Raw genomic sequence first — 15,660 nt, 5'->3', positions numbered from 1 at the left:
ATGCTGCCTTGTGTGCAGGGTGGGACGTTAAGCACCCTTCAGGAAATATGACATTCAACCACAAGTGTCAACAAACCTTACACCAAGACTTAGCTGAAGTGTTGCTCCAATTCATTCTTTCTAGTGTTACTTCATACACCTTTTCAGTGGGCATTGTTTGAACAAGACAAAATTCCAACCACTGACGTCTGAGGTCAGTTTTGCAATTTTGCTTTACAGGCATCAGGGTTTGCGGAGTCTCTTATTTTATTCATTAAAAACCCCATAAAGTTACTTATAATAAAACTAGTGAATCTGATCCTAAAACTTTAACAAGACACAATGAAGTGTGGCTCATTATCCTCAGTTTACCTCCACATCAATGATTAAGGGGTTTAACCAGTTAATGTAAGGTTTATTTGTCTTCTTATCTTAATCTAATCTTTTTTTTTTGGTCAAACAATAGTTCCAAAAATATATCTACAATTAAAGTACACAACCTAATCTGATTTTCACAATCTAGAGATTACAGCTGTGTTTTAAAGTTTAGAATCTGCACTTTTACAGTGAACTCTTCCTTTAACAACTCAGCACTTTTTGTGTTCACTCAAATAAACCAAGGAATATTTTTTACAAATGTTGGATAGGGTTGTAGTTAAATCACTATTGCATTAAAGCTGCAAATATTGGGGAAGAGGATAATTAATATATGTAAATATCACATGGGGTTGATTAAAACATGTGAAAAATAGTATAAAGGATATTTATCTAGCTATATGAAGTCATCCTTGTAGTCAGACTTGTCCTGTCTGTGCTCACATGTAATCCAACCTTCGCGTTTGGTTTTTAGCACTCTGGCTCAGGTTTCCTAAATTGTAACACACACCTGTTCTCACCTGGCGACACAGTGTCTCAATGTGATTCAAATAAACCAATCAGACAACACGTTAGTAGAGTAAACATGGCGATGCTTTTGTCCGGTAATCAACTTCTGATGAACTCTGCACAAGAATCTTAAACTCCATCCTGTTTTTTCAAAATGAGATATGGAAATGACTGTTTAATTTTATTTCAGAATTACAGTTTTTTTTTTAGTTGCACTCAAACCACCAAAGAGTAACTGCCTTGTTTTTCTACACAGAGTTGTGGTTCAACCAGCCACCTCTGACTCATGTTGTCTTGATGGAGTTGGAGCTCATGCCCAATTTCTTCCAAAGTATAAACAAACTTTTCTCATTGGAACCTGGATCATTGTATATTTAGGGAAATGTGAAGCTGGAGGATTTTCACAATCTGGTTACAGCATGGCAAAGAATTATACTTAGAGCTTTTAATACAGCTTTGGAAGTTGTTCTGAACTAATATTTTCTGTTAAAACATCCATAAAATATAAGACAAAAGATAAATATAAAGTACACCTAATTTACAAGAAAAGCTTTATGCTACAGGGGATTAACACTTCATAAAAATGTATGAATACTAATCATTACTGTTCTGTTTTCTTTCTGTTATCTGTTATCCTGTAGAACACCAAACAATACATGTTTCAAAATTAAGATACAATTTGATAAAGACACATAAGTTATGGCAGAAAATTTGACAATAGGTTGTCACAAAAGTTAACTAATGTCAGTATTTGCCTGCATTTTTTAAATAGTTCTTTGCTGGGTGAAGATCAGGAAAAGTATTTGGGTTTTATAAAGTACAGACGTCTTAATTTCCACTTTTACTTTCACTTTTTACTGCTTTGTAAAGATTTTAAGTACTAGTGCAGTTTTATTGTCAGTGTGTGTGAGAAAAAAAAAACCTTAACCTTCCCATGTTACCCTTAGGTACTGATGAAGTTTGTCTTTATTTTGACCTCTAGAGGAAAGACAGAGAGCAGGCAGCGATACCAGCCTGACCACAGCCCACAGTCAGCCCCATCAGTCCCCAAAAACGAGGGCCCGGTCCCAGGCCTCCCTGACCACAAGTCCAAACCAGATGCTGCCAATCCCTCCCACACCACACTCTCCTCTGGCCCTCGTAGCCTCAGCCCCAACCCTGGCTCCCAGCACCCAGCCCAGCCTCCACAAACCAAGGGCCTCTTGCCGCCACCCAGGCCCCATTTAGGCCCAGAAACCACATCCTCCTCCCTGGAATTCCTCACTGGCGCCCAGGCAGACCCGGCAGCGCTCCAGCCTCTGTCCAGCTCCAACTCTGACACCCAGCACCATAACACTGCCCAGGGCACCGCCCCGGCAGGCTCCCCTCGCCTCAGCAGGACGCCTGGACCAGATATGAGCAGAGGAGGTGTAGAAAGTGAGGAGGAACAGCAGCAGCCTGCACCTTCCTCCTCTTCATCCCCGCTCTCCTCCTGGACGGACGCTCTGTCCCTTCCTGTAGGGGATCGAGCGCGGTCACCATCGCCACAGTTTGCACCGCTGAGGTTGACCGACAAACCGCCGGCAGTGTCCGTGCAGGATGACTCACCGCTCAGGTAAGCAGCTTAGCCGAAGCGCTTCAGGTCTGCTCTGTCCCCTCTCAGCCCCTCGTTACGTAAAGGTTTTCCCTTCTGCTCCAGTAGAAACAGTCTTAGTTGAACAGGAAAAACCACTGAAGGAAAGTCAGGCACTGATGAATGAGGCAATAACAGAGAGTTGAAAGAAAAGAGGAAGAGTAATTAATTTGTACTCTGCAAGAATCACAACCTTTGGCCATGTTTAAAAATGTTAAAATGTTGAAAAAATAGAATCTCTATAATAGAAAATGTGCTGACAAAAAGGAAGATCAGAGTTTATGTTTGTAGTCGATTTCCTTTTCAGTCTGAGACAAATCAAACTGGAGGCTGTAATTTTCTTAAAGCCACATGGCTGCTGTGACCTTTGGTTTCCATTGCAGTTCTACTGTACGATCCATCCTTTAATTAGAAACGGTTGACTGTGTAGCTCTGCTGTTTATTAAAAACTTAGCTCTCTACCTTTTCGTCTTGGTTGGAGTTTGCTTACTCTGCAATCTGCTGCGTTCTGTGTTTTCAGCCATGCTACTTTTTTAGTTTATGTCATGTCATTTAAAAAGTTTCATTATTCCACTGCTGGTGAATTTTCTTGCTAAATCATGAAAAATGTGAAGTTGTGTAACATTTGCCCCTTGAATACAGTACAGAACAGCACCTCATCTTACAACATTCTGCCTTGTGTTCAGTTTTCTTGAGACTTTAAAGTGAAGTTAACAAAGCAGTGATTTCCCTCTTCCCATCAAAATACCCAAAATACCCATAATCAAGGTGTTAAGCCGGAAAAGCCTTTTTGTACTATTTTTGCTCTTTTTTCTGCACTTTTTTTGCATTATTTTGCATTTTTCAGAGTTTTTAAGTGAAGTTATTTGTGTTAAACATCAGTATGTTATTATCCAATCACATTACTCCTCGTATATCTACCTTAATCCATTCTATATTAAGTGTCAGTCATGTTAATTTAATACAAAAAAATCGGTTCTCTTGTGAAAGTCCATAACCAATTTTACAATGAAATTATTTCCTTAAAAGAAAGATATGCCATCAATAGATTAGAAGAAACTTGGTGGGAAATGTCAACATATAACATCAAATATATTGTTCTACATTATAACAGACTGAGGACAACAAATTAAAAATAAAACTTCGTTGCCAGATCAGATGTTTGGGGTTTACAGAGGAATAATTTCAGGCTTTGATATGGAGGTTTGTTCCTGTCCAGGTCTGAAGATGAATCGCGGCTCCCTGAAGTGATGGATGTGAACAGTGTGGTGAGGAAAGTCCCCGTGAGGATCGTCCACACTGAGAGCAGCTCAGAGCGGGAGGGCCGAGCCTACTTGCCTCAGAGCAGCGAGACCTGCGGCATCTTCGACCCGCCTTCTTACATCTCCTCCCTGGGCGCCACGGAGCGCCCGGCCTCCTCCCTGTTCAGTGCCTACACCCGCCAGACCGCTCAGGACCCGGGTCATGCTGCGACATCAGGCCAACAAGGAGTCGAAAGCGCTTCCACCCCCAGCAGCCCCGAGTCGAGCTCAATGGGGGCTCGCCACTCAGAGGAGGACGTCAAGAGAGAAGAGCTGGCGAGGGACATCATGGGTAAAGACAAGTCCTTGGTGGACATCCTGGACCAGAGCGGTAGGAAGACCACCATGGACCTGATGGAGGGACTATTCCCCCCAGAGGAGCAGATCCTGGAGGGGGCCCACCAGCGCAGGAGGGCCTCCGCTGGCTCCAGGCTGCTCACCTCATCACCCAGGAGCATAGAGAGGTGGGAAATTTTATCCGTCAGGTGTGCAGTAACTTTTGCAATTTCGGAAACGCAGCAGCAAAAAACATTTAAGCCCTTCTGCCTGTTAAATATTCTGTCTTTGTGCATGCCGGCTGCATAATTGCATACCAAACTTTCCATCTCCTCGAGCATCTGTTGCTGAAGTGTTCTTTATGCAAGACACTAAATTACTGTCAGCTCTTCTCTAACTGACTCTGACCTCCCTGTAGCAGCTGAATGGTTCAAGGTTGACTGGTTTATCCTGAATTCATCATCCGCAATTTCACAATTTTAATGATGTTCTCAATCAAATAGGAGCTCAATATGATGTTCTGACAAAGTGGCTGGTTGTGTGGAAAATTTATTTTCCCTCCTGCCCTCTAAGGAATCAATGAACTTTCTGTTCCTAATGAATTAAATGAACTAATTAAGACAATTTAAAGTGTTACACACCAATAAAGTTTTAAAGCCTTTTTGTAAACAGCCTAGAAATGAGCCTCTCCAACCTTCTCTCAGCCTGCCCTCTGCTGGTCAAAGGTTGCATTACAGTTATAGCTTCCAACCAGAACTAAAAGATTGACTTTACTGCCTTTGGGAAAAGTTGAAACTGAAAATACTCTTCTCTCCTGTGCGTTAGGAGGGAGGAGGAGGACGTGTCTGTGTCGGCGGCGGCCTCCCTGGTGCCCAGCTCCTCCTACTACAACACATCAGCTCCCAAAGCCGAGCTCCTCATCAAGATGAAGGACATGCAGGAGCAGCTGGAGGAGCAGGACTCTGAGGACGAGCTGGACGTTGACCTGGCCAGTAAAAAGGTAAAAAAAAATAGACTACACTAACCAGCCTTAATCAGCCTTAAACAGTCAATGTTGACAGAACAGAGAAATTATAATCCTCTTTAAGTGTTTTACCTCATTTGTCTTCTTCATCCTCTCCAGCAAGAGCTGATCTCCAGCCTAGCGAAGAAGCTGGAGGTGCTGCGGGAGGCGCGGCAAAGCCTGCAGGAGGACGTGGAGGACAACGAGGCTCTGGGCCGCGAGGTGGAGGCCACCGTGCAGCGACTCTGCCAGCCCAACCAGCTCGACAAGTTCCGCATGTTCGTGGGCGACCTGGACAAGGTGGTGAGCCTGCTGCTGTCGCTGTCGGGACGTCTCGCCCGGGTGGAGAACGCCCTCAACAGCCTGGAGGACGAAGCCCCTCCAGAGGAGAAGGTAACCGCCCCCCTGGTCACATGACTGCAGGTGTGAATACTTAGATAACATTTTAACAGTTCTAACATCCATCCTTGATCTCCCTCCATCAGCGCACCCTGACGGAGAAGCGCAAGCTGCTGATGCGGCAGCACGAGGACGCCAAGGAGCTGAAGGAGAACCTGGACCGTCGGGAGCGTCTGGTCTTTGGGATCATGGAGGCCCACCTAGCCACAGAGAGCCTGGACGACTACCGCCATTTTGTGAAGATGAAGTCGGCCCTCATCATCGAGCAGCGCAAACTGGAGGACAAGATCAAGCTGGGCGAGGAGCAGCTGAAGTGCCTGGTGGACAGTCTGCCGCTGGAGCAGAGGCCGCTGCTCTGATACCGTTCGCTTCAAAAACATCTGGTTTTCAAGAGAAATACTGGATCAAGACTGGGGCTCCGGGAAGAACTCCTACCCATGTAGCATTTTTAACACCGACGTATCATTGTTAAACTGAGTACATGATTGAGACTATTTTCAGCCTCTGTTGCATGCCAGTGGTGTTGATACTACTTTTCCCATGTTCCGATGAAGTTTTTGCACATGACGAGACAAGAACACAATTATCGTGTTGTTCTTTGTGATTAACTGATTCACGACTGATGTTTGTAGATGTCGGACAAGAGACGTGCAGAGATAGAGGGAGACTGAAAACGCCAGAAAGGCAAGACGCCTCTCTGTAGAGTGATTATTTTTCTGCTTAAGCACATATGTAACTGCATTGGTTAAACAAATGAGCTACTGTAGACACACAGGTTAAGTCCTAAATAGCTTCCTGGATTCCTGTAAAAGTTCCTGCAGTTAAACGAAGATGATAGTCAGGAAACAAATGTCTTTTTTCTCATACTGAAGAGGATAAACAGACGATTTTATGTCGATCTTTCACTCCTTTTACAATCTGTTGCAAGATGACATAAAGGACATTTTCCATAAAAACCTGACAAATCTGAAAAAGTTTTGGTCTAGATACTGTTAGAGGCAGATGCTCTCCTTTTGTGAACCATATATTTGTATCCTCAAGTTAAAGTATTCATGGTTTATCTTTAAAACTAGTCACTTTTGGAGCCTCCATTCTCCAGAAATTACTAACTTTTTATAGCCTCCTTGCATAAACTTTAATCAGAATCATATTTTATTGAACAAAAGTGAAGTGAAACACTGCAGTGTGACCTGAGCTTTAAAGATACACACACACATATATATACAAACCAAACCATATCCTCAACATTTATGATCACAAAACTTTGGTTGTCTCTTTATATTTTCAGTCTACTGTTAATATTTGTGTTTCTAACTTGTTGTATTTAAGTTGTATCACAAGCTCGCTCTCCTGCCGTACGTGGCTGGGTTTGTAATTAATTATCATCACGTGTGTTTTAAAGTTAATATTTTCTAGTAATTTATTGTAGCCAATTTGAAAACTTCTATGGAGGAAGGGGAAGGTGTTTTCCCCGGTAATTTAATTTCACTCATGATGTACTTTTTGTTTTCTAATTAAATGAAATGAAGATTACAAAATGCTATAAATCTGTTTTTAGGTTACAATCCAGTTTTTAAAAGTGTCATCATGTTGTCAAGCAAGATATTAAGATATCTTTCCTGCTTTTACAACAAACCACGTCTTCTTTGTGTAGCGTTTCATTCTATAAGAGTAGACGTCACTTTTTCACACGGCAAATATCTCATTTTGGAGTGGAACTATTTAAATTATACTAGAATAAGAGGTGAATGTGATAACTGGACTTTATTCTCATAAAGACGATGCTGACTGGTTCCAGCAGTACAGACGTTGTTCCTTCTTGTTTTCTATAAAATAATATACTGCTAATAAATTACAGGTTTTCATTCAGTGCTTTTAGCTGAAGCTCCCATCCAAAGATCTTCACTGGCTGTTGAACCTTTTCTACACTCTCAGACTAAAAGGACTGAGGTGCAGCTGGTGTTTTCTGTGGAGGTTAATCTAAAAGTTTAGCACTTTACTCTCTGGTTTGGCCCTTTTTTAGGGGTCTCTCTGCATATATATTTATCTGAAGACGTGCCTACTGTAGCCTCCCACCACTGTGATCTCCATGGACTGATGAAGGCGTGCAGCAGGGTACCGTGTACGGCCCACACCTCCTGTATGCAGTGCGCTCTTCACCCAATGAAAGCAATAAAATGATTAAGCTGAGAGTTGTTTGTTTGTTTTGTATCTAATAACTTGGCAGCAGGTTGGCTGTTTTCATGTTTTACAATCATTGTCCACACGTGTCAAGACATCCTGTCTATAATTAAGCCCTAAAACGTTCTCAAATCAAGTAAAATCTGCCAGTGCTGTAAGAACAACAATAGAAATGAAGTTGTTTCAAATGTTCTACAAATGAACGTCTTTATCTTGAAACAAGAAAGAGTGAGGCTGCTCACTGCTCTGGAATCAAGAAAAATGACACTTAATTAAGAAAACAATTAAAACAAACACAATTTGGCTTGTTTTAAGAAAATACAGATAAAAATTACCTTCCTGACAAGAAGATTTGTGACGTCACTTCCTCCCGTGATTGATTTGGCTTCTCAGCTCAGGAGCCAATAAGCAGAGTTGAAGAAGACATCAGGAAACTGTTTTCACCTGAGTAAACTGGGCTTCAGCTTATTTATGTGGCTTCATTTCTAACATCTCTCTCTTCCTCCGAAGCCTCCACCGGCCGGTTCGGTTAAGGTTTTAGGTTTTTGGTGTTTACATGAATCACACACTTTCATCCTCACACTGCATTAATTAATCATGTAGCTGACTGACATCATATAATAACTTCATTCATGTGTGATTCCCTTTGTTGCCACTGATTCTGGGCAAGTTTGTGACAAATTGCTAAATGCTAAAAGCAGTGTCTTCTTTATACATCGCTAACAGTTTCTGCACCCGATCAATAAGCAAACAACAAGGTTTTCACTTGTGATGGTGCTTATTCAGCAGTTATCTCTGCTTCCAGTCTTTTGTGTCCATCACAAATAATCAAATCACAATGTTGGAACCTGCTGATACTCTCAATGTCATAACACAAGGACTTTTACTGAACAACATCTCACTTTGTAATGTTTTTAGATGTGAAATATTGTATTTTCATCTGAAAGTTTTGTCATCAAGACTAAAACAAGACTTTTTAATTTATGACAGGACGAAAAAAGTAAAATGCATTTTTTTCTCAATATCTTGAATATGTCTTCAATTTAGATGATCAGAAATACTGATTGGGTCTTAAAGACTGAATATATCTTCAAGTATTGGACTTCAGTGAACAGTTTTGGTCTGCTATTTCACACTAGAATTAATTTCTGGTAATTATTGCCAAGAAAATCATATTTGAAGCACAAAACAACATCAACAGCTTCAGTTTGTCAGTATCAGACTTAAAAACGACCTTTGAAACAGTTAAAAGTGCTTTCTATTGTTTACTTGGGTTGGGCGCAGTTAGAGCGGGAAGAGGCAGGCAGGGGAGAGAGATAGCTGTTAGATCTGATCCCAGGTGAGCATAAAATAAATGAGTCATTATTTTTATTCCTTATCGTTAGACATTCTTGCTTAAAAAATCCTCCTGAAACATGACTAAGCATTTAGTGCTTTTGTCAGGATTTAGCTTGTACACATAGTCATGTACAACACAGCGAGTCTTCAGTTTCCTGTTGTTTTTCAAATCTCTGATGACGTTTTTTTTCATCTATTGCTCAACTCAGAATTACAAGAAGTAAAGTAAACATAAGCTCAGACTTTTATAGCTTCATGCTGGCAGTTAAACATCATTCTGGATGTGAACTGTACTTAAATTTTGAGTACATTGTGTTTTTTTTTACCTTTAAGAAAGTAGAAAATTGATGCTAATTTTCCAGTAAAACACACACAGGATCTGAATAAAATACTCTACAGCTTCATCCTTCCTCATCATCACTGAAGAATATCTCAACATACACTTTTATACAGAGTCCTTCTTCACTTATTGAGCCTTAGTGAGACATCAAACTTTAGTTTTCAGGCATGGACACAGTATCATACTGTGGAAAAATGTTGAAATTTTATCTGTGAAATGTAAACGTACCAGAAGAAAAGTGATTTAAGCTGAATACGTTTAAATTAAGTAAGTATGTTTTTAAAAAAAAAAGTCCTCTTAGTCCCCATTATTCAGTGATATTCATGTTTCTTTCATTTGACTGCGAGTTATTCGGGTTAAATCAGATTATCCTTAAAGGAAAAACCCGATTAAAGTGTAGGTGTACATCTAAATACTAACACCAGTTTATAGATAAATCATATATCTACTCAAAAATAATCCAAAACTGCAAACACATTCTGTTTTTTATGATTTTTGATGTACCAGCCACACAAACACACACACACAAAAGTCACATTTTCATGTTTTCCTGTTGTAGTTTGTAGTTGTACAAATTTTTTAGTGTATCTACATTTAATTTTTATTATATTATAAAACTTCTTACAGGTTTTTTACCCACAAAATTGATAAATCAGTGATGATACTGGCAATAATAAAGATGACAATGATACTGATATGATACAAAATATAATCAAAACAAACGTCCACAAACCAACTTCAACTTTTAACACATTTTACTCTGAAAAACTGCTGCACTGATACATTTCAACATGATTCAAAACACATTTTATTATCTTTTAGTCAGTTCCTCATTTTTTCAGCAAACAAATGAGGAAAGTCATATTTACTTCCTACAGCACTTACACAATGACGATTAACACATGCTGGTGAATTACAGCAACAACAACGCCTTTTCTCTCCATTAGAGCCTTTATGCTGTCAATCATTTACAGTTTCTCAGACGTGACAATAAACTATCAAGGCTATCGGTTGCAGGATGAGGAAGTGTTGAGCTGTGTCAGTGAATAAAAAGACCTTCCTGCTCAAGCTGCTCAAGGTTTTCTCTCAGTTTTATCGTCTCTAGAAGAGTCTGAAGACGACTCACTTTAACATCCTTCAGATACGGAAGAACGAAACAGGTACGTGACACAACCAAGAGAAATCTTTTACACCTGATTTAATCTTTTTTATATTATATTAATTGCTTTAGCAGAAAGATACTGTAAAACTGATATAAAAAGGATAAGTGGAGATATGAAGTCTCTGATGTACTTGATCAGGTTTCTCTCGTTGCTACAGAATTGTCGTCATAGATTGAGAAAATGTATATACAAGCAACATTTCCTTTTATTCTTTACACCTTTTTTTCTTATTTTTAGATTTTAATCAAGCTTCCTCTTTTGCTAACATTGCTTTCAGTCACTGGACAATAATTAAGATACCTTATTGTTAAGATATTGTAATAATTCACATGACAATTTGGATAAGATATATTGTTTTTTGCACTGGAAATATCATAAAGTTAAGTCTTTGGTTTCACAGCTTAATAAAAACACATTTTTTCTACTTCTGGAGACAAACATGTACAAAATAAACTATTTGAACTGATTCAAGGCAGCAGAAAGAGATGATGGATGATACTTTATTGTCCTCTTGTTTAGTTGTTGAACAGATTTGCAATTTGCTTTTATGATAATCAATCAATAGACGGTGATTAAATGAACACAGACGTCCTGATGTGTGACTAAAAAACTAAACCTTTGAGGTTCATAAGACTCGTTTTTTCCATCATGGTGATGAGCTTGAATGTTATTTTTGTAGTTTTCTGAGTTTCCATTTGAATCTTCTGGTTTTGTTGAAGGAAAAACAAAAAGATTAATTGTTTTTCAGAAAGCTGAACGCACTAAACCACTGCTAATTTTAAAATGGCGCCTAAGTTGTAACGCTTCCAGTCGTCTCAGACTTTTACTACCTTTTTGTTCTGGACTGGACCGAGTGGGAGAAAGCTGATTTGTTATTTTAGAAGACTGTTGTTGCGTTATTGATTATTGATTGTTTTCACTCCGGTCTGAACTCGCACTGCACACAATCTGTCTCAGTGATAAAGAGGATCGCGTGTGTTTTTAACGTGCTTTGGGTTATAAGTTGTTTGTGATGACTGTTTCTTTGTGTAGTGCTTCAGCTTGTTGTTTCCTCTGTAGTTTTATCCGCCTTGCTTTGGTTTTATTCTTGCCGGTTAGTAACCTCATGTGTTCTTCGTGTTCCCGTAGCCCTGCTCACCTGTCCTACGTTAGCCTCGTCAGCCTTTCCATGTGTTCCTCCTAATTACTTTATTACCTAATCATCATGTTCCTTCCTTATTCTGGTCCCAGCTGTGCCGTGTTCTGTGATTGGTCCCGCTGTGTAATATACACCTGTCTGTTCTCCTAGTTGTTTGTCAGATTGTTGTCTATGTTTCTGGTGTTGCAGCTTGTTTAAGCTCCTTGTTTCATGCCAGTTTGTCAACTGACTGCTGAAGTCTACGTAAAGATCTTAAATAAGTCATTCTGCCTCAGTCTCTGCATTTGAGTCCACATGTGACATGAGTCAATAATTAATTTTTCAAAGTTTAAAACGCCTTTTTATGGGTTCTAACTAACATTATCTCTCATGACAATAATTCTCCTAATAGCAATAAACAAAACTTTGAAGAGGAAAAACTGTTGGATGAAAAATAAGATAATAACTCTGAGAAAAAAAAAAGGCTTAAAGGACAAGTTCACAGTTTCTCAAGTCTGTCTTAAAACAACATTGAAACCTGTTTTTCTTGCTGTAATCATTCCTCCTGTTCATACTGACCATTAGAAAATGCAAAAATGTATTTAAAAGTTTATCTGAAGCTAAATTAAGTAGATATCTTTCAACGTTACAGTCTTTTTAGTGCCAAAGTTCCTCTTTTTGTTATTATACTTCCACCACAGCTCAACAGGGAAACACAAAGAGGGAATTTGATGCTAAAAAGACTGTAAATGTGTCAGATATCCACTTGATACGACTGACTCAGACTGATGAAGCTGAATATAAGCTTCACATCTTATTTAAATGTATTTTCACCTCTGTGGCCGGACAGGAAGCAGCTCATAAATGCTCTATTTTAAATATTTTGTCATTTAACAACAGTTTTACAATAGAGAATGATTTGTTTAGTGAGTGCTGATGCAGTGATACAGTGAGGAGGAGTTTTGTTTATGTTCACCTGTGTGTGTGTGTTTCTGGTCTCTCAGAGGAAGCTGCAGGTAACCCTGGTGACGAGAAAGAGGAAACAACCTGCGAGGTGACGCGAGCAGAAAGAAAAACAAGAGTGAGTGAGTGAGATGGTGGATGTGAGATGACACCTTCAGCCCAGCTTTGATGTTCTAATGAAGCCCAGTCTGGTTGGGATCAGGTCTTCATCGTCATGACCTACCTGGCTCACACCGTTCAAGCCCAGCTCGGCGCCCTCTGGCTGGGCTGTGTGGGCTGGACTCTCACCGCTGTGGCCCTCGGACTCATCCAGTGGAGGATTTGGCAGGTGTCCGACAGGGAGGTCATCAGCTCAGGGGTGGCCTGGGTGGGCCTCTGGAGGGTCTGCTTCAACAGCCACGTCCTGGTGACCCCTGGCTTCAGGATCATGCATTGCAAGTACATCAGTCTGACTGAGGCGTTCACGCCGCCGGAAATCATAACAGGTCAGGTTCTCATGTTCCTGTCTCTGCTTGCGGGGCTTTGCGGGAACGCTGGAGGTGTTTACGCCCTCAGGAACGTCTACTTTGGGATGGAGAAGACCTCCCCCATCCGCTTATTGTTCTTCACCGCTGGGGCGTTGTGTCTGACGGCCGCCGGGATGTCGTCCATACCTCTCCTGTGGAACCTGAGCTCAGTGGCGACCAATCAGACCATCAAGTTCCCCCCTGAGTTCAAAATGCCCAAAGCACCTGACTCTCAGCGCGTGGGGAGCGGCATCTGGGTCGGGTTGGTGGGTTCGGTCCTGATGGTCGTCTCTGGGGTTATTTACTGTAGATACAGGTTACCGGTGAGGACACAGCCCAGTATTCAGCCATCTTTGACAGTAGCTCGGGGAGCTTTAACGAGCTCCAGGGGCAAAGATAACCTGGTGTTTGAGTCTCATGAACACTTATGATCAGTTTGTTTGGTGGTTGATGACTCAGTGAATGTGAAAGTGGAGGACTATGTAAGATAAGATGTACATTTATTGATCCTTTGTACAGGAAATTCAGTTTGACAGAGAAGCACGAGAGGAAAGAAATAAATTTCCATGAATACATGTGTGTAGTTGTGCAAGTTGAAATGTGACGTATAAAATCTCCAAATAATTGCTGTTGACACAAAATTTAATACAATATAATGCTTTATAAACCAACTTCCGGTTTGATCTGTTTGCAACATGGACAAGCAGCTGATAGATTTGTATTTAATTATTAACATTACAGTGACTCATCTAACTTTATACTTCGAGGGAGAATAAATAAGATGATTCATCTTCATCACGCGACAACAAGTAAACTTGACGTCATCATCTTAGTGCCTCAGAATAACTTTAAAGTTTACTATTTTGTTCACTATATGTTTTTATTTTTTATTTTTAGGGATGATGCAGAAAAACCTCAGCTGTAATTAAGTTAAAGAGTTAATAATACGGATCTATAGGTCAATAAAACAGCAACATTCTCACAATAACGTCATTTAATCTTTTCTCTGCGTATAAATACGGTTCTCAAATCTTTAATTTACAGCTGCAGTGTTTGTGTGTTAACTGCTTAACATTTTACGTGTGCACACGTTTTTACATTTTTGCAAATATATACTGTAGCACACTGTATGCTAATTAAAAATATGTACTTGTATGTTAACTGCAGTAAATACATTCATGATTATTTTGTGTCAGCAGCAGTTTTCTCACCAGATTTCATGACATTTTGTATTAATTACTATATTGTATTATGTGTAAGTTAAAGGTAAAAGCAGCATTATTGAGCCTACAAGAAGATGGGCTTTGAATTTTTGTTTCTTATTTGCACTGAAACATTGGATGTTCTTTGTTTTACTGAATTTGAGCCTTTAACCTTTACATACTGGTTTTTATTCTGAGCCAGTTTCCAGTTGACAGCATCCACAGATATCTTATCAGTCATTAATAAATGGGTGATTAATCCAGTGAGACAATGTTTTCTTTTGGTTTGACACTATTTGTTTAGAGAGAAAACACACAGTCACACTATATTATGATCTCATGTTATTTAAATCATAACAACCATAATTATCTCTATTAATTTATTGAAAGTAAAGGATGCAACAACATTTGAATGGTAGGTTTCATTAAAACCATCAATCAACACTGACCCAGAACACACTCTATGTGTGGAAAAAGTAATTAATTTTCAAATATTTCCATTTTTGTATATTCTGGGTCACTGAAGTCATAAAATTTCAGACTCTGAGAATGTAATATAGGTTGTTTTTATTGCTTTCAAATGTCAAAATGGGTCAAATTTGATCTAAACAGTATGTAAGGGTTAAAAACGCCTTTAATTACAGAACTACATAGATAATGTCTGTTATTTAGTATACAGATGCTTCATTTTGGTCTTCATTGTTAAACACCTTTATTATTAGAAGGTGAAGAAGAGTTTTGTCGTTTACTCTCTTTATCTAAAGGACTTTGAGCTTCGACCTTTTCATGACTGCTCACCTGTAAGGCGTCGCTTGTGAATTACCCCTTTTGTCCTTTGTTGCACCGTAAATATTATCTGGTCTCATGTGTGGGAGTAATAATGAAACTGTTGTGTTAATTGCAGGTTGTTTACCAGTTTTATTCCTGCTTAGGAAGCACCTGAGGAGCGGCTTTAATTGGGTGGAAACGTGCTCATGTTCTCTGGTGGTTTTTACATGATGTAGAACTGATGTAGCTGATGAGTATAACAGGATTTAACTATTGTTTTTACAGATTTTTATAACATGCTGTATAAATGAAGTGGATTACTGGAGAAAATGGGAAGGAATTGGTTGTTTAGGGATCATTTTTAGACATTCAGAGACATTTAAAATAATTGTGAATGTTTACAACATCCAGTAATGTGTAATAATGTAATAAATTACCTCAAAATGTTTTGACTGATAAAAGTTTCTACAAATTTTGAGTTGCTATCTGAATCCATATGTTAGTGGTGGAACAGAAGTATTCAATAAAATATACAAAGAACTTTGGGGTGTTTTTTTTCTTAAATATTTTATTCAAAAAAAGCAAAAAGCTCATCTCCAGGATTTCAAACCATCTGTATCAATGTTC

General features: G+C 39.4%; 2 protein-coding genes and 1 long non-coding RNA gene across 6 annotated transcripts in view; 2 read left to right on the top strand and 1 right to left on the bottom strand.

Moving 5' to 3' along the window:
* Positions 1–7,645, top strand: part of LOC121891828 (protein Shroom2-like) — a 31,484-nt gene extending 23,839 nt beyond the window's left edge. For all 3 annotated transcript variants that reach the window (XM_042404441.1, XM_042404440.1, XM_042404442.1), the window contains 5 exons: positions 1,847–2,458; positions 3,696–4,241; positions 4,879–5,053; positions 5,177–5,449; positions 5,542–7,645. In XM_042404441.1, the coding sequence (XP_042260375.1) occupies positions 1,847–2,458; positions 3,696–4,241; positions 4,879–5,053; positions 5,177–5,449; positions 5,542–5,814 (1,879 nt within the window). In that variant the 3' untranslated portion in view covers positions 5,815–7,645. The remainder of the gene's footprint in view (positions 1–1,846; positions 2,459–3,695; positions 4,242–4,878; positions 5,054–5,176; positions 5,450–5,541) is intronic.
* Positions 7,646–10,365: 2,720 nt separating this feature from the next.
* On the top strand, positions 10,366–15,520 carry LOC121891869 (claudin-34-like). 2 transcript variants are annotated; one of them, XM_042404522.1, is made up of 2 exons: positions 10,366–10,474; positions 12,599–15,520. In XM_042404522.1, the coding sequence occupies exon 2, from the start codon at positions 12,772–12,774 to the stop codon at positions 13,492–13,494; it is 723 nt and encodes a 240-aa protein (XP_042260456.1). In that variant the 5' UTR covers positions 10,366–10,474; positions 12,599–12,771; the 3' UTR covers positions 13,495–15,520. The 2 variants fall into 2 exon arrangements, with proteins under 2 accessions (XP_042260456.1, XP_042260455.1); XM_042404521.1 differs by lacking the exon at positions 10,366–10,474 and adding an exon at positions 11,174–11,858.
* On the bottom strand, positions 11,115–12,867 carry LOC121891892. The gene is made up of 3 exons (XR_006094213.1): positions 12,781–12,867; positions 12,571–12,641; positions 11,115–11,181 (listed from the first exon to the last, which is right to left on the bottom strand). It is a non-coding gene; the product is annotated as an uncharacterized LOC121891892 (long non-coding RNA).
* Positions 15,521–15,660: the final 140 nt, after the last annotated feature.

The sequence above is a fragment of the Thunnus maccoyii genome, chromosome 24 (assembly GCF_910596095.1).
Source record: "Thunnus maccoyii chromosome 24, fThuMac1.1, whole genome shotgun sequence".
NCBI lineage: Eukaryota > Metazoa > Chordata > Actinopteri > Scombriformes > Scombridae > Thunnus > Thunnus maccoyii.
The sequence above is the reverse complement of the archived record's forward strand: the minus strand, read 5'-3'. Positions and strand labels throughout refer to the sequence as shown.

What these genes read in the sequence shown, in the direction of transcription:
- LOC121891869 (XM_042404522.1), top strand. Translation starts at nt 12,772, where the DNA reads ATGACCTACCTGGCTCACACCGTTCAAGCCCAGCTCGGCGCCCTCTGG.